The sequence below is a fragment of the Crotalus tigris genome, unplaced genomic scaffold, assembly GCF_016545835.1.
Source record: "Crotalus tigris isolate CLP2741 ecotype Arizona unplaced genomic scaffold, ASM1654583v1 scf7180000017604.1628558, whole genome shotgun sequence".
Classification (NCBI taxonomy): domain Eukaryota; kingdom Metazoa; phylum Chordata; class Lepidosauria; order Squamata; family Viperidae; genus Crotalus; species Crotalus tigris.
The window spans coordinates 696,180-715,479 of NW_024096507.1; the positions used below are offsets into that span (position 1 = coordinate 696,180).

At 37.7% G+C, this 19,300-nt stretch overlaps 1 protein-coding gene across 3 annotated transcripts in view; it reads left to right on the plus strand.

Moving 5' to 3' along the window:
- Positions 1 to 7,626, plus strand: part of ERCC8 (ERCC excision repair 8, CSA ubiquitin ligase complex subunit) — a 34,219-nt gene extending 26,593 nt beyond the window's left edge. For all 3 annotated transcript variants that reach the window (XM_039320019.1, XM_039320026.1, XM_039320037.1), the window contains 2 exons: positions 3,026 to 3,115; positions 3,720 to 7,626. In XM_039320019.1, coding sequence (XP_039175953.1) covers positions 3,026 to 3,115; positions 3,720 to 3,791 — 162 coding nt within the window. In that variant the 3' untranslated portion in view covers positions 3,792 to 7,626. The remainder of the gene's footprint in view (positions 1 to 3,025; positions 3,116 to 3,719) is intronic.
- Positions 7,627 to 19,300: the final 11,674 nt, after the last annotated feature.

A 19,300-nucleotide genomic window follows, 5' to 3' on the forward strand; every position in this document is an offset into this window, starting at 1 on the left:
CACTTTGAGGTTGAGTATGATGCACTGTCTCTATGACAGTCTCTCCATGTTGTTTCTCTATAGCATGTAAAGTACAGTATAGTAAGAGAATGACTATTTCTATCTATGGGATTTCAGATGAGTGATTATGGTTAACAGACAAATAATGAAGGATTTCTTTAAGATTATCTCTTCCCATTAGCAGCAGGTCTCATTTGTGCAAGAATTTTTCTACTATGTATTTAAAAAGTTATATTAGGGAATTCAACTGGGAGCAGTGTGATGATGGCCTAGTGGTAAAGACACTTATCTCCCACTCAGAAGATTGATAGTTCAATCCTAGGTAGCGGCAGATGTTGTCTCCTAGGATTCAAAGGAAAAAAAATATCTGCTGTGAACTCTGCATGACATCAGGAACAGCATCCAGCCGGTAAATGCTCAGCTTCATCCAGTTGCCCCGACTCTACCCCAAATTAAGGAATTATAGGGTCTTAAGAAGGAAGATTTTTTTTATTAGGGAATTCAACTAGGAATGATTATAAACTAAACATACTGAAGTTCCCAGATTCTATCTTTGAAGTTTCAAAACAAAACAAAAGACATCTGTGTGAGACCCCATTGAATGCTCCTAACCAGATCGACTTAATACGACTTAATACTGAACTAGATGACCTAATAGCCCAATCTGATTTAAAGCAGCTTCCTGTCTTTAGAGGAGTTTAACATGTCAGCACTATAACAATGCTAGTACACAAATTAAAGTGAGGTTCTCAGGCAAGTGACTAATTAAAAATTATAAACTTTGGTCTTAGAGTCATTTGGTCTAGACCAGTGTTTCCCAAACTTGACAATTTTAAGGCATGAGGACTTCAATTCCCAGAATTCCACAGCCAGCAACGCTGGCTGTGGAATTCTGGGAGTTGAAGTCCACATGCCTTAAAATTGTCAAGTTTGGGAAACACTGGTCTAGACAATTGAATTTTTGAATATGCTTTAAATAATCATAATGCCACTTGATTTATTGTAAGAAGTGTCTAATGAAAGTTACATCATTCATAGAAATCTTTGGAGGTATAAATATTAAATTATGTTTCTGCATTGATTGGAGATGACAGTAACTCTGCAAGTCAACAGAGGTCAACATCTTAAGCTTGTTTATTATTCATTTAGATTAAAGAATTTTGGTGGAAGGATCATTTCTAAAAACTTTGTATAGAATACAAATTGTATACAGGTAGTCCTCGACTTATGATCACAATTGAGCCCAAAATTTCTGCTGTTAAGTAAGACATTTGTTAAGTAAGTTTTGCCTAATTTTACAACCTTTCTTGCCACAGTTAAGTGAATCACTGCAGTTGATAAGTTTTTAAAGTGAGTCTGGCTTCCCCATTGATTTTGCTTGTTGAAAGATTGCAAAAGGTTGGATACAGCAACAGTTATAAATATGAACCAGTTGCCAAGCATCTGAATTTTGATGATATGATCATGGGGTTGCTATAAAGGTTGTAAGTGTGAAAAATGATTATGTCACTTTTTTCAGTGCCATAACTCTGAAAGGTCACTGAATGAACTGTTGTAAGTCAAGGACTACCTGTATAATGCAGTTTCTGGCTACACATTTTAAACATTCTGGAAATTGAAAGGCTATGACCATAGTTAATTCAAGATGGGAATCAATTTTAGTGATGTTGTGGTCAATTTATAAAGGCTTTTCATACATCTCCATTTCCCCAATTGAAATTTTAGTTTCTGAGTGTTTCAGTTTTATTCAGGATCCATAGAACATATTTTTAGATAATTATATGAAAAGTGGGATAAGGATGCTAATTTAGAAATAAATGTGACTTGTCATAGGATGCCTTTTTTTTTTTGAAGTATCTTATCCCAACACTTCTGCAACCAAGAACAATCCTTAAGAAAACATCTTCAAAAACTGTTGCAGCTGCTCTGTTGAAATGGTGGAGGCATAGCCAAGGGAATAGTCAAATAAGAGACAGCATAGCCCACAGCTGGATAAAGAGCAGGGCAAGGGGCTCAGAGGAGACACTTTTAGGTAAAAAAGATAATGGGAGGAAGGGGGGAAGGAATTGTATTTATTACAATTCTTTGTAATATTGATTATGAATCCTGTCTGGTTTATCCTTCAAGGCCGAGATCTATGGAACAGCAGAAATAATATTCTGAACTTGTTGGTCGGCATAGCGTGAAAAGTCTGTCCAATTAGTCATTAAAACGTTCTTTCTTTAAATGGAATAACCATTTTCCCCTACCCTAAGTCCTTTAATAATGGACTACACCTTTTATAATTCTAGAAGTGATTGAAGTTGTAATCCCAATATAACCACCAAGACAGAAATGAATAAATGACCGTGTTTATTTTAACTGATTTTAATTCAACACAAATATATTTGAAATTTATTAGCTTTATATATAATCTTTTCACCAACAAATACCGCTTAAGATAGTTAATAATAATAATAATAGAGTAATTTAAAAAAAACAAATTATCATAAAAAATTGTTATTTTTTTTTTTAAAAAGATGACCCAACCTAGGATTCGGGCCACTTTATACACCACAGATATGCTTGAATTGGAGATGTTGTCCATAGCAGGATACCAGAGAAGTTAGCTGTACTTTCCTTAGCCAAGTGTTTCAAAGCCTGGGAGAAGGTACCAAAAAACCTTTGCTCATATTTCCATTAAACAGTGGTGAGACAAGAGAAGGATGCTTTCCATATTGTTTAGCCAGACATGTTACAATTTTTTAGATAGCCTATTCTTAGCTCATACAAACCTTTATATGGTTTCTGGATTAAACCAATCCTCTTAGTTATTTTTTGCTTTGTACAGAAGTAACTTAGGATAGCACCAAATGTGCTTATTATGGAGCTTATTGGAGCTTATTTCTGAATAATATTTTCCTGTCAGCCTAATTGAAGTTGCTGATGTGGCATGCTGAGGTGCCCAGATGCAAGGATAGTGTCAGACTATCCTCTTTCTTATTCAGTAATACTTAATATTATTTTGTTTGTTTCTTAATGGCAGGAACTTTATAGCAGTGGCAGAGATGGCAATATTCTTGCCTGGGTGCCATATTTAAAGGAACGAGAACCTGATGATACTCGTGCTGAAAAGGTAAATAACTTTAACTATAGCAAGCTAGAACTGGAGAATTTATAGATAAGGACATGAAAGGAAGAAATGCTTGTCTGCTTTTCTAGTAAGAAGCAAGGACATGTCACTGATGGAGTGATGGCTAATTATAGCTGCTTATGCCAGATTGTTGTCTCGTACTGATTTTGAGGTGTGATTGGCTTGATTCTATGGGTTCATTATATTTGTACTAAGGCAAGGGAGACAGACTCAATATTTAGAAATGTGTGTTCTTTACATTCCAGACAAGGGCATTGCTTCTATTTCTTATCCTTTCAGTATGCTGAAAAAACTAAGGTATGAGATAAAACACATACAGAATGGAAAATATTGGCTGAAGCATGACTTGTTTCTAGCTTCTTAGCTGCTGTTCTTAAGAAAAGGACTTTACTTTCAGCTAACTCAAATGAGTAGTTCCTACAATCTTGGTCATAAACCTGTCTTTATATACAATTATTTCTATAGAGCTACACAATAATATAGCAGAATTATTTCCAGTGCTGGCAGTCGTGGGAATTTATAGAGACAGAATCCATTCACAAGTTAATTTTCCATGACTGTAATCCCTTTTTTAATTATTTTTTAGTTGCCCTCTAAGCAATGCTTAAATTCTGCATATGAAGACGCATGGAGCAGCAGCGATAATGAGGCTGGATGAATTCTTACATGACTGTTAACGTAAATATGATAAATTACACCACATTTTTTTAATGAAGGACATTGACTATCAGGATCAGACACAGCTATGCCTTTCAGGTTCTTAACATTAAGATTTCATGAATACTTTTCCTTTTTCTATTTTGTCTTTGGTAAATTTTACCCAACAACATATTTGCATCTTCATTTACAGTGAAGTAAGAAGGCATTTCTTTGTGTGTGTTGCTTTCTTCTGTAAAAATACAATGGACCTGCTCATGTTTTGTTCTTCAGTAGACCTCAGTTCCATTGATACTCATTCATATGACAAAATCTTTGTCTTAGGATTTCTTATACAGAGGTGCACTGTGTATATGTACTATTTTTATGGTTGGATATATAGAATATGAATAAAAGCTGAACATCTTCGTTTAAGACAAATAATGGATATTTCAGTTAATTGTCAAATTAAGAATGACAAAAATTTATAAGAAATTTATAGAAAAATGTAACTATTTGCCTCTGTCTTAATGGCAATCCAATAAATCTGTTTGCTATTCAGTTCACATAACAGAATGTTTTTAGATAGAAAAGATTCTAGGACCTAAGCCTCTTAATCTAGTCAGATACTGTTGAAAAAAAATTGACAAAAGTGCTTTTTTTGGCACTAGTATCTGACATACAGTACATTGCACAGTTACTGACATATAATAAAGTTGTTACCATTATTTCTGTTCTCAATTGCATCAATGCAATCAATATAAAAAATTGGAATCCTAGTTGGGTATGTCTAATTTAATGACAAGAAGAACTAGGGGTGACATGATAGCAGTGTTCCAATATATCAGCTGCTGCCACAAAGAAGATAGACTCAAGCGATTCTCCAAAGCACCTGAGGGCAGGACAAGAAGCAATGGATGGAAACTGATCAAGAAAAACAACCTAGAACTAAGAAGAAATTTCCTGAGTTGAAACAATTAGTCAATGGAATGTCTTTCGTCTGGAAGTTTTTAAGAAGAGATTGGACAACCATTTGTCTGAAATGGTATAGGGTTTCGTGCCTGAACAGGAGGTTGGACTAGAAGACCTTCAAGTCCCTTCCAACTCTGTTATTCTGTTAATATATAGCTTTCCAGATGCTATTGAACTACAATTTCCAAAGACAGTAGAGTAAATATAGTAAAATACGTTTATTCAGATTTTCCTGAATGAATATCTTAGTTAACTATTGTTATCTCTTAGTTGCTTTAACAACATATTCTGTAAGTTATTTTCCTACTTTTAGACTATATGTTAGGTGCTATACATGAGGGGTCTCTAACCCCCAGGCCGCTGCCTACTACTGGGCCATGACCTTTTTGTAACTGAGCTGTGGAAGCAGCAGGCGAGCCCACACCCATCCCCCATTTGCTTGAGTAGCAGGCGAGAACTGCATGTGCAGTCCATTTGCGTGAGCAGCAGGTGCACTTGCAGTGCTTTCGCAAATGGAGCTGTGCGCCCGTGCATTACAGCTGCTTGTACAGAACCATCCCCTCTCCCCCACCAATCTGCAAAGCCAGAAAGCTTGGGGAACTCTGCTATACACTGTTCGCATGTACAGTTCCCATAGTATTTAAAAGCTTAAATGTTTCTGTCTTACAAAGTTCTCAGGGTATTGCATGTTTTAACATCAATTGGTATGTTTCAAAACAATACATGTCTCAGTAATAATTCCATGATTTCAAATTGACAGGACATGTTTTCCACCAGAAATTATATCGTGAAAAAGTGCTACTCATCACTGCCAAAAGAAAAAATGTCCTGCTGTCTGCTAGTGGGGCAAATGAGAGAGGCAGAGCTAGTATTTTCATTCATTTCCTTTACTAGAACTTGCTTACATTAAATATCTAGTACACATTTGCTTGTTGGGGAAGAGGATTCCTTATGTCAGAACTTGCAGTATGGGAGATGATCTTGACAGAGATAAGCAAGAACGTTGCCTGTAGAGTACAATAAGACTTGCAAGTTTCTATCATTACAGTCAATTTCAAGTAATTTTAGCCTTCTTGTGGATTGATTTTCTGATCTGGTTTACCTAATGAGACTGACAGAACTATAAATACAGTATATATTAAAACTAGGAAAATGGTTTATTCACATATATTTTTAACCCACAATTTAAATTGGCTTTGACAAGTATTTTAGATATGTTCCTACTGTTGGTATGAGGCTTTCATTGACATGTTTCTCCAGTGGGATACATCCCTAAAGGTGGATGAACCAACCTGATTTGGTCAACATGGAAGAGATCAGGGTACCATCAGGGCACATCTTTCTATCTCACAGTTAATCAAAACAAACACAGTGGAAACTTGTGTCAAAATTCTTTTCAAGATACTTGAAAAACTGCTTTGCAATGTTAGAAACAATAGTCTCCCAATAAAACAGCCTTATTTTCAGTTCTTTCTCTACAGGAAATCTAAGAACATGACTGTCCCTTTGAAGTAGACGAGGTCATGAAACAGACAATAGGGATTCCAGGATTGCTACTTCATTTTAATAGGGTATTAATAGCCTTATCTTGAACGCCTACCCAAGTTCCTGTTTGTCTTATCTAGTGCTAAACAAATCAAGGTGGGATTGTGATGGAGGGCCAAATCAATGTAACCTGATTTGATGTTTTCAAACTCTGTCACCTCAACTCCTCACGTTTCCCAGGAACAAACACTGCGCAGGTACAGAAAATCACTTTCCTCGCCCTCCTGCAGCCACCAGCTAACTGAAGGAGCGCACAGCAATTTCACAGAGCTCGAGCTAACTCAGCTTCTTTTCCCACCCCCTGCTGTGCAGTTATTTATATATGATTTCCAATTTACCCCAGACAGGCATAGCCAAAGGGCCAGTTGTGGCCTGGGGGCTGTAAAATGCCCAGGTGTTCTGTGGAGTATGCAAATCTTTTCTCCAAATCCAGTGTGTCCCTTGAAGTTCTTTAGAGCAGAAGTTCAATTAACAAGTGACAAAAAAGCATTCTCAGACATTATCCTGTTCAACATTTTAACTGGATCATGGGTGAGGTTATGTGTGTCATAACATCAATTGTTTTGGTTTAACATTAAACCAAACTCAAATCAGTTGTATCATGCAACTAGAGATAACAGAATTAACAGAATAATTCCTTTTCCAGCAAAATAAAATTTCAGTTAAATTCCATCAAAATGATTTTTTTTAACGAGATTTGAAATGGGCAGAAAAAGTGTGAATAGATTACCTTCCTTTTGCAATAAACAGGACTAATTAAAGCTATCTACTACTTTTTGAATTATTGATTTTGAATTTGAATACGGCTAAAGTATCTATGATCATACCATTTTATTCTTATAATGCCTTACTGGAGCAGTTATGTGAGCAGAATCTCTATCTGTGGGGAAAACTGCTTATCTATGAGAAAAATGGGGAAACTGATAAATAGGAAGCCTCTTAGGAGTAACATGAAAGGCTGGAAAACCATGTTTGACATGTAAAGGTTTCTGTCGTAGAGTTTTTCTATATGCAAAGTACATTGGAAATTGCTGATAATTTATAATCTAATCTGCAACATAGTTGAATGAAGAATTAGTTTGCAGAGAGGTGGATATGAGAAACTGCCAAAGCAAAAAATAAATCAATTTTCAAAAACAAAATAAGCATATATGAACTTGTCACACAGGAAATTTGTCCTATTTCAGGCCAAATTCACACACATTAATTTTCAAGCTGTTTACTTTGGTTTTGTGGGTAACAACAGGGAGAATGTGCACCAGTAATACGTACAAAACAGTTTGTATAAGAAAGAGGCCAAAACCAAACAGCACAGATCAACATAGTCCAGTCATGGTACAAGGCACAGGTATCGTGAAAGCTCTAGAATGGGTCCCCAATCTTGGCCACTTTATGACTTGTGGACTTCAACTCCCAGAATTCCTCAGCCAGCATGACTGGCTGAAGAATTCTGGGAGTTGAAGTCCACAAGTCAAAGTGGCCAAAGTTGGGGGCCCCACTCTAGAATATGCAGTGAATTCTCAGACTGGTGGCCATTTAAGACTGGGACGTCCATCATCTGATTCTTGGTGAAACTGCTTCAGATGGCTACTGGTAGAATCAGGTAATTAACAAGAATGGAATTACTTGTATTTATATTCATTGGAGAGGCAGGAATTACAAGAGAGTACACAAATGGCCAATGAAAGCAATGGACTGGTGCCAGCAGCCATGAGCACACTACACAAACAGCCCAATGTATTCCCCATTGTGTGCCTGCTTACTGTTTTGTAATTCCTTCCTCTAATCTGCTCTGCAAGGAGAGGGAAATGGATCAGTCACAGAAGAGATTGCTTATAGAAATCACTTGGGAATCTTGCCAGTATGGGCACTGGTATTGCATTGCTAGAAATCCTGTTAGTGTGCAGGCAGAGTTGGATGAGTTCCTGCAGTATGGCCAAGCAGACAGTTTGGGCCCATTCATTCAGTAATCATCAGTAAGTCTTCCTGGTATTTGTCAAACAGCACCACTTCATTCTAGGCCAAATCCTGAGCAAGTCTGCCATTTGGAACACCCTGAGATCAAACTGGCCCTGACCCTGATGGCCTCCTTAAATGCTGAAAAAGTGATGAGATCCAGTTTGGAGGTTGGGAGGTTAGATGGCTTGGTGAGTGGCTTCTGTTTATTGTCTTGTTGGATTCAACCTCAATGACCATTGTTTTTTTTAATTTTATCAGTCTTTTTTAAATGTGTTGTTAGCTTCCCAGGGTCACATTTGTGAGAAGGACAGCCATATAAATTGATTTAATAAGTAAATGAGCTAAAAGTCAGAAGCAAATGTATTCACCTAAAGGATGCTATCCTGAGCAGTTCTTGCATAAATCAGTTGGCAGTCTCTAGGCTTTCACCTAGTCCTCAAACATGGTTGGAACTGCCTGCTCAACTTTTTGAAATTGTCTAGCAGAGAGTTCTACTATTATACAAGAAACATGATCCAGGTGGTTGATCACAAGCCCTCTCAATTGCTAATGGGAGGTTTTCCACACAGAGACTTGTGTAGGGCTTGCATCGTGTTAAAAAGACTGGGAGTTGGACAAGAGTCCTGCAGAACATCTCTGGCACAACAATGGGACATTTCAATCCCTTTTCAGAATATGCTGTCAAGGTGTGATGGTTGCGTCTCCAGTTCATTCAGCCAGGTGGAAAGTTGTCAAAGTTATAGTTGCAGTTGCTGGTTTTACATTAGTACCTATTGCACACCACAAAGCCTCTTTTCACTGCATGTTCTTTGAAGTCTATGCTATTGCTGTTTGGGAGTACACTGTCCAGTTCCAGACATACCCATGGAATTGCATTTCAAGTGGCTAAGTTTGATTTGGCAAGCAATAACAAGGAAAGGCAAGGGTGTGCAAGCCCCTGAACACACATCAACATTGCCTACAAAAGCATGATAATTTGTCTGAGAAACAATCCTAAACTGAAGTAGCACACAGATAGCAGCTCAGTCACCAACCTAGAAGCAGATGCCATGAAAACATAGTTGGGTGATCTAAGCTCAATGAGCCAAGTGCTCACATTACATATGGGATTCAACATATGAGTGCAAGGAGTCCAGGTTGGAGCCATTATTCCCAATACAGGTAGTCCTTGACTTCCAACTATTCTTTTAGTGACTATTCAAAGTTACAATGATATTGAAATTTCATCTTTGACCGTTTTTCACATGACCGTTGCAGCAACCCTATGAAAATCCATATGCTTGGCAGCTGGCATGTATTTATAATGGTTGCGGTGTCCCATGGTCATGTGATCATCTTTTACAACCTTCTGTCAAGCAAAGGCAATGGATAAGCTACATTCAGTTAACCATGTTACTAGTTTAACTGCAGTGATTCACTTAACAACTATACCAAGAAAGATCATAAAATTGGGCAAAACTCACTTAACAACAGTCATGCTTAACAATAGAAAATTTGGACTCAATTATGGTCATAAGTCGAGGACTGCCTGTAGTGAGCTGAAGGCTGGCGTTTCTAATATAGGCTGCTGGATTCCAGTTAGTGGCATTGCTGTCTTTTTTTTTTTTTTTTTACAAAAAGTTGTACAGAGTACCTTTGCTCAAATCTTCAGAGTACACACCACTTTCTCAGATGGGTGGCCATCCAAAATCAGAAGTAGGCTCCTTTGTATCAAAATCTTTCATCTTGGAAGAGACCCCAACATTAAATTATAGCAACATCAGAAGGAGCTGCTGGAAACATTTGTGCCTGAATTTAAATTCTTTTTCCTTAAGATTTGGGTTTTTTTTTTTTCATCAGTGCAAAAAGCAGTTATCCGCTCTCTGTATTATAAGCAATTTCAATTAGCTGTTTCAAATACTGCAATTTTAATTTAATTTACTATGAATCCTCCTGCACTTTAAATAAATAAAAATTATTTAAGTAAATAAAACTGGATTTCATTCCCCCTATTTTCGAAGCACAAGAATTTATTTTCTCTTTGGGTTTATTAGCATAAGTATTAATATGAAATGTTCCTATTCTTTGTCTTGTCCTTTCATGTCTTGTTAATTATGGAGGTAAAAGAGTTATGCAATTATTCACTGCTTACTAATTTTCACACAGAAGGAATGAGGCTCAGTTCCCACCATCTCAAATTAGAGGTGGGAGTACTGCCTGAAAGGCTACTGCCAATAATTGTGTTTTCATGACATGCTTAGTCACGGTTTATTTAGCTAATATATTTTCCTCTGTTTGTATCACACACCAAATCATAAAATAATTATGTGAGGTTCACATGATATATTAGGCTAAAAATGGTTGGCTGACTTGTGCTTCAGTGTGCCATGCAAACACAAGCTCTTCTTATGTACTGGATTTTAATTCCCGTTACTAATTTCATTCCCAGCATTTATTTTATTTTATTGTGGTAAAGTAATCCACGAAAAAAGAAATGTTTGTTTATGCATTGAACCCTATAATTTACAAGCATAATCCAAAAGGAAAAAAAATATGTAGAAATTCTAAAACTTTTACTATATTATTCAAAAGACAGAAAGATAACAAAGGAATGGAAAAAACATTAGCAGGAAATAAAAATCTTGAAACTGGGAAAATTCTTGGACCTGGGAAAGAAGCAACCATAAGAAAATAGCTCAAAGTAAACCTACCTTGATTTTGTTATCTGCATGGTCAGCTCTTAAAGACTGGTTGCTCTACTTGTTATTATTAGTTTGGTCTTTATATTTAATTTTAATCCCAATTTTTCACTGTGCTCTTTGCATAGTCATCCTTTGCATTTTTGGCTGTCAAGTGTTTCTTATCAGCATAGTGCAAGGTATTGCTATTTCTTCCTTCAATTTTAGAACTACACTTATCTTCCAATCCATCCTCCCTTAATATATATTCAGCATATAGGTTGAATAAATAAAGGGATTATACAACCACGTTGCACTTCTTTTCCAATCTGGAGCTAGCCTGTTCTGCCATGTTCTGTCTGTACTGTAGCTTCTTAGCTTGTATAAAGATTTCACATAAGAACAATGTGATGTTTTGGGATTCCCAAGTTTTCTGAGCACTCCCCATAACTACATGATTGACACAATCAAAGGCATAATGAAGCACATACTGACCTATTTTTTATTTATTTATGTATTCATTTATTCATTTATTTGGAAAATTTATATTGCCGCCTATTCGCTCACAGGGAACTCAAAGTGGTTTACAGGAAATAAAAACAACATAAAAGAAATAAAAATAATAAAAAATAAAAATAATAAAATAACCCCTCATCCCTCCCATCCCAGCAACAACACACACTCATATCAGTTGTTTAATGGGCTCCATCCCACTCTGGGTTCCCCAGGCCCACTGACAGAACCATGTCTTCAAGGCCTTCCTAATATACTTAAAAAAATGAAGTATACTTAGGCTTTCTCAGTTGTGCGGCATATATCAACAATAATATCTTGAGTTCCTCAGCCTTTTCTAAAGCCAGCTTGAAGATGTGGCAACTCTTTTTCCATGTAAGGTTCTAATCGACATTGGATGATCCTAAGCATTATTTTCCTAGCATGTGAAATTAAGGAAATTGTACAATTATAAAAGGATGAGTTGGGATAAAAATGTAGGCCAAAGGGCACCATTTTGTAGAACACTGGGTATAGACAGCAGTATCTGGAAAGACTAGCAAGCTGAATGCCCACATCATGTTAAGTCCTATTTTGCTTAATTGTAGTTTACAGCAAAGGTGAACAGGGATCAAATTCACCTTGAATGTTTTGACATTCAATTATATGTTTATTTAGAATATCCACTTTGGTTTCTGCTTGACTGTCAAGATCCATCCCACTATATGCAAAATACAAATGTTTAAAGAATACTTAACCTACAAATTTGTTGTTAACATGAATGGAATAAATCCTCAGGATGTCTTCATATCAACGCTATAATTTACAGTGGTTACTCTAGTATTCATTTCACCACTATAATTTAGAATTAAGTAAAACTTAATTCTTGATGGTTCCATTCATGTAGTTTCCTTTCAGTATTGCAGAAATGCTTTGCCACTGCCTTTTTCTAGGATTTCCCCCCTCCAACTTCTTTTTTCTAAGCTTGTTCACCACATTTATTTATTTGTAAAATTTATTGGCTGCCCATCTTACCACAGGATAACTCTGGGAAGCTTACAATCTTAAAAAATAAAACTTTACAAAAGCCAAAACCCCCACCATAAATAAAATACTGTGAAGATCCAAATACTTCAATTAAAAGATGGGGAGGGTGGGAATAGGATGACAGGGCGGGAGGTGGGGTCTTGTTAATCTATCAATCATCCCAAGTAAAAGTGCTCCATTGGAACCCCAAGCCAGCTGGGAGAACCAGTTCTTTAAGCTCTTATGAAAGGTCAGAAAGATTCTTAGGTGGTCTTTCATCCAAATATTAATTAGGCCCAATGCTGCTTAGCTTTTGAAATGAGCCAAGCGGATGCTGCACAAAGCTTAGCTTACAAGTTTTTATTTGAAAGCAATTCAATTCAGTTGTGCCTTTGAATTGTAATTTTGAATTTAATCACTACATGTTTCAAATTGAATTAAATGTTTTCAAATCAATTTGGTGGTTCAATGAATTGTCACATTTGTGTATTTACACAATTTAATTGACTATTCAATCCAAACAACTCAGTTCAACAATTTAAATAATCCAACTGAATCAACTGTTTAAATCAGCAGCGTCACCAAATTGATTTCTATCCAATGGTAGATGATATCTAGCACATCTAATTCTTACCATAGTAAGGACTACAGATAATCCTCAACTTATGATTACAGATGACCCTAAAATTTTCATTGCTAAGCCAAACAGTTGTTAAGTGAGTTTTGACCCATTTTAAAATATTTCTTATCACAGTTGTTAAATGAATCACTGCAGGTGTTAACTTAGTAACACCATTGTTAAGTGAATCTGGCTTCCCGATTGACGTTGCTTTCAGAAGGTTGCAAAAAGTGATCACATGACCCTAGGACACTGCAACCATCATAAATACTTGACAAAGGTCTGAATTTTGTTCACATGACCATTGATATGCTGCAATAGTCATGATGTGAAAACAGTCGAAAGTCACTTTTTTCAATGCCATTGTAACTTGGAATGGTCATTACATGAATAGTTGTAAGTTGAGCATTACCTGTACCAGAAATTCAGAAATATGACAATTGATCCTATGATAAATCATATGTTATATCACTGAAGTATTACTCAACATATTTTGTAGGGAGATGACTACTATGAGTATCCCAACTGTATCCCCAAGATATATTACTTCGTCTGACAGAAAGAAAAAACAAGTCAGAGTACAAGCAGTCATTTAAACAGTAGATATATATTTATTACAGTGACTAACAATGCAAAAATATTTAGCAAGCTTCCTGTTTTAATAATCTTTGGTAGTTCAATCTTCAGACCTACTTAGATTAAGCAGCAAAAGCTGAATTATATCACTCAGCAGCTACTTTGATTCACACCCTTTTATATCCAAGTGCTACATTATCTGTATTTATCTAATACAGGGCTTTTCAACCAGTGTACGGGTACCACCTGTGGTACATTGCACCTGGCAGGTGGTACGCGAACATCCTAGAAAAGTAGTGGGGGAGGAGAATGAGCTGAACTGGTGGTAGCACCGCACAAGCCTAAGCGAGAGATGGCTGGAGCTGCAGGGCTGTCAGGGCTCAGCGGAAGCACCAGGATCAGTGCCAGGCTGTAGCTGGAGCCCAGACGAAGCACCAATCAGCTGGAATGTTGCAGCATCTCCAGGGTCTTGTGATTTACATTCAGATGCTTGGCAACTGATTCATATTTATGGTAGTCACAGTGTCCCAGGGTCATGTGAAGTGACCAAAACCTGCTGCAACCACCCAGCAGATGGGGGGAATAAAAACCAAACACCCCCTCACCCCACCCCTGCTTCCAATCCTCAACAGAAATGCTCACAACAATGGAAACCTCAGACAGGAGGAAGAGCGCGGCCAGGTGGGCAAGCGTCTTGCTCGGCTATGGCTTGGGGGGCACTTTTTCAATGCTATTGTAACTTTGAACAGTCACTAAGCGAACTGTTGTAAGTCAAGGACTACCTGTACTTTATCACTTTTTTCCTTTTTTTTTTTTTGGTCATCAAGTTTTTGACACCTTGCTAGGCGACTGGTGGTACTCGGATACTGCCATGTCCTAAAAGTGGTACAATGGGTGAAAAGGTTGAAAAGCCCTGGTCTGGATAAGAAATGGGTCTGACTAACACTGAACTACATTACCCATAAGCCACCTCTTAAGGAAACAGCGTTTAACCCTTTAAATACTAAACATTCCAACATACAATTCTCTCAATGATACAACATTAACCCTGTAAATGCTAAATACTCTAACACAGGGCTTTTCAACCTTTTCACCCATTGTACCACTTTTAGGATATGGCAGTATCCGAGTACCACCAGTACTTCTTGCTTCAAACATTGCCTTTAAATCCATTACACAATTTTAAATTTCTCTTTTCAGTCTAATTCTGGCTTTTTTCCTGTGCCAAGCAGGTTTCCATAGGGATGCTTCCCTTTCAGCCAGTAGATCTGTCTTTGTTGCTTGCAGTAGCCTTTGAAATAATAGCAATCCCATCCTCTGCATTAGACGTCTATTTCTCTCCTCCTTGAAGAGTCGTTATTGTAATTTGAAATATCAGTCTTTGCTTCTTCAGTTCCTCTAAGTTGCAGATGGAAGGTTTGTAAGCTAGAATAAGTCCTCTTTTATCTCTGTTAATTCATCTTCTAGTATGTTTTGATTTATACCATAGTCAGATGTAGACTGGACATCCGTTTGAACATTTGAAGTGAAATTTCTGGATCTTAGTTGTGTATAAACTTTTTCATTGTAGCACATATTTCTGCAGTAGCCTCATAGATCTTTTCCAATATAAGTGTACAGTTTAATTGTGACTGAGGTTTCTCCATTTTGATAGTAATTAAAAAGAGTCTCTTTTTTCTTTTCTTTTTTTTTGAGTAGGCCATATTTGATATAATTTAGGCAATATCCACTCCCACAGTTCCCACAGCTGCCCAGCTTCTCTTTTCTCTTCAAAAGTGTTTTGAAGGTCAGATCTGTTCCATCTTCACACCAAGTAACCAGACGTTGCAGTTTTAAATTTCCGCCACTAGATGTCCTCAGTAAATTAAAAAAGGTCTTTTCCAGAAACCATTTCCTTTTTTTCGCGGCGTCTCTAGTCGTATGGGGAGACTCGTCTCCTCGTCGGCTAGCTTTCCCTCCGCCGGCAGACCTTTATGCGGATCCAAAGTAGCCCTGGAGGGTGCGACTTCTGTCGAGGAGGCTCTGCTCTGCTGATGAGGAGCGGCGGCTCCTTTAGCGGTCTGAGCTATCTCTGAAAGCCGACGGAGAAGAAGATCGGCCAGTAAAATGGCCAATCACCCTGCTGCTTTAAACCGCAAGTCAAAGAATATCTAAGCTGTAAGAACCCCCATGGTGAATCTGGGTGAGACTTTGCTTTGCTATTCTCTCTATTCTGTTTTGGTTTTGGTACCTGAAAGAACCTTGTTAGAATTATTTCCTTGGCTTGAAAGGGCAGCTTCTACATTCTTTGGGAAGAAAGGCATTCTATAAAAATAGAACAAAATTTTAAAGACTATATTTTACTTTTATATTTTTTGGGGTACAAGAAAAATTTTTTTTTCTTTTCCTCTCTTTCTAAGAACTGTATTATTATCCTATACTGGAAGATTATTTCTTTGTCACATTATACTTTAAAAGATAGAAAATAAACATATTCTTGATCATGTGTTTTTCCATTTAACAACCGCTTCACTTAATGACAGACCTGAAGATCCCAATTGAGATTGCTAAATAAAGACTATCTACATAGTAGTCTTTGGCTTATGACCACAACTGAGCCCAAAATTTCTGTTGCTAAGTGAGACATTTGTTGAGTGAATTTTGCCCCATTTTATGACCTTTCTTGCCACAGTTATTAAATGAATCACTTCAATTGTAAAGTTATTGATATGACTGTTAAGTGAATCTGGCTTCCCCTTTGACTTTGCTTGATAGAACATCGCAAAACACTGTAACCATCCTAATGTTGATGCTTCTTACGTTCCAGGTTGCCACTGTAATTCTGTCTTTTCAGCTTTAATTTTTTTTTTTTTTTTTGCATATCAACTTCTGCAACAAGATGTCCTGAAGGCTGTAATCTAGCTCACCAACCTCTTAAACACCATTAGTACTCAAAAGGATCCTGACTTTTTCCTCAGTAGCATTTTGAGTACTATTCATCCTGAGAGGCCTGATGGTATATTGTTAATCTATATACTACTAAAACTTGTATATTTGTCTGTTTGTAATATTCAATTTGGTAAATATTGCATCATAGGGCTACAATTTTTCAATCAACCTACCTCAAATGGGCTGACAAAATGAGTCCAAAATTCATGACCCATTACTCATGTGCAGAGGTGGGATTCAAATATGTGAACAACCAGTTCTCTGTGTGGATGCCGCTTCCGGAAGTCCAGTCTGGGCCTGGGCAACAAAAAAATAGCTACCGGTTCTGCCGAAGTGGTGCGAACTGGCTGAATCCCACCACTGTTCATGTGCGATTGAAATTTGCAAAGTTATGATTGCTTCAGTGCCACCACACAACCACACCTCAGCATTGCCATATTCAGCCTTCATCATATGGATATAATTTCCAACACCTGTCAAATTCCCCAAAGGAAAATCAATGGACAAGTCAGCAGGAAATTGCAAGTCCCAAGCCAGAAAGCAGGTAAGGGGCTGCTGCTGGGTGGGGGAGGGTGTGATAGGAGCAGCAAGGAGGGAAAATCACTGGCTGCATTCTGTTGCATGAACTTTATCATCTTATAAAATTTAAAAGATGATGAATACTTTTCACAGAACCGTGTGTTATTATAAATATCAGCTGGGTAATATTACAAACTAGGGTCAACTATTTAAAATAATTCTAGTGGGTATTACAAGATAGAGTAAAACATTACAGTACAATTGTATTTTTAAAAAATATATCAGTATTTAATAGTTAATAAGTTAGTAATCAGTAATTACTAGTTAATAAATATATTACCAAACCAGAAGTAATATTAGTAATTATTCATTAAAGTCTTACCAATGAGAACACGAGAGGTTTAGTTGGTCAGCCTAATTTAGCTCTTGTATAAGAATGTGCCATAGTTATTATACATATGGGAGTATTTTTACTTAATTGAAAGCGTATGAAAACTATCATGATAAAGCAAAATAGATTTCTAATGTGAATTATGAAATAAGCTAAATATGTTTTAATTTGATATATTTAAGAGTTTAATTAACTCAATTTGAAACTCCAAGTTTCTTTTTCATTACTTCCTCTTTTATCTATCATTTGTATGTTGTTTAATATTGGTTCTATTCCAAGCTAATAACACTAATCAATTGCAAAAATATTATCTCTGTATCTATCAGCAATTTCCCAACACCAATTCTCAGAACAATTCCCAAAGTTGCATGGCGTCCTTGATGTTCTCGGACCTTGGTTGATTGCTTACTGATATTTCATTAGACCAGGGCTTTTCAACCAGTGGTACGCGTACCACTTGTGGTACATTAGCGGGTGACAGGTGGTACGCAGCCCTGCTAGCCAAGTGTAGTGGGGGAGGGAAAGAGCCAGCACAGGCAAGGACTTACTGTGAGAGAGTCCTCTGGAGCTGCAGAGTGGCTGAGGCTGAGCCTCACCCCAGGCTCACTTCTGGCTCACCCTCCCCCATGAGAAAGGAGAAGGAGGGGGCAGAGACAGGAGAAGCTATAAAGGAGGCAGTTTGGGCGGGAGAGGGGAAAAAAGCAGCCTCAGGAAGATGTGGAGTCAGCTCTAGCTGCACCGAAGGAGGAGGGGGAGGGGGAGAGGGAGAGGAGAGGAGATCAAGGAGTCCAAGCAGGGCTGGCCATGAGCTGATCTACAACTTCTGTGGCAGCCACCTGTGCTGGCAGCAACAAACAGGCAAGAAATGCAGCAGGGGAGGGGTTGCCCTCCAGGAGGAATGAAGAAAGGTAGCATGAGCCGAGGTGGCGCAGCAGTTAGAGTGCAGTACTGCAGGCCACTTTAGCTGGCTGTGTTCAGCAGGTCAGCGGTTCAAATCTCACCGGCTCAAGGTTGACTCAGCCTTCCATCCTTCCGAGGTAGGTAAAAGGAGGACCCAGATTGTTGGGGGCAATGTAAAATGTATATATACATTGCTTACTGGTGTACACCGCTTAGAGAGTGCTTGCACTTAAAGCGGTATATAAGTCTCATAAATAAATAAATAAATAAATAAATAAATAAATAAATAAAATCAGCTGGAGGCAAGACAGGGAGGGAGGGAGGGAGGGAGATGGAGAGTGGAAGGATTCTTATGTGCTTTTGTGACTTTGAAGTTCTGGGATTTGTGCAATGAGGGCTTTGTGTTCTTAAGGAGTGTTTGGCAATTTCTATTTGGCTGATGTCTCCTGTTAGCTTCTATTGTTCTGCTATTGTTAGCTGTAAGTTTTGCTGCAAGGGATTTTGAAGTATTTTTCTCCTGAATGGATTTTGCCTGTAGCATTCCTTTACTTATGAATGGAGCCATTTGGGGAAGCTGCCTTAACTTACTACATTTTTTTTCTTCCTTAAGTGCCGGCTGCACTCATTAACTTTCCTTTCTAGCCAGTAGCTAATTCTTAAAGGGGAATATGCCTTTTTAAGCTAGTTCCCTCAGCAGCTTCACTTTTCTTTCTCTGGAGGCTTTTCCTTTTTTGATTAATATATGGAAGAGGGAAAATATGGGGGGGGGGTTCAAATTCTTCCTTCAGAAGGAGGTGGGCATGAGAAAGAGGGAGGGAGGGAAGGAGGGAGGGAGGGAAGGAAGGAAGTCCCGCCTTAGCACTTGGCCACTAGCAGCCCTGCCATTGACTTTGCTTGTGAAAAGGTTGCAAAAAGGGATCATAGGACCCTGGAACCCTGTAATCATC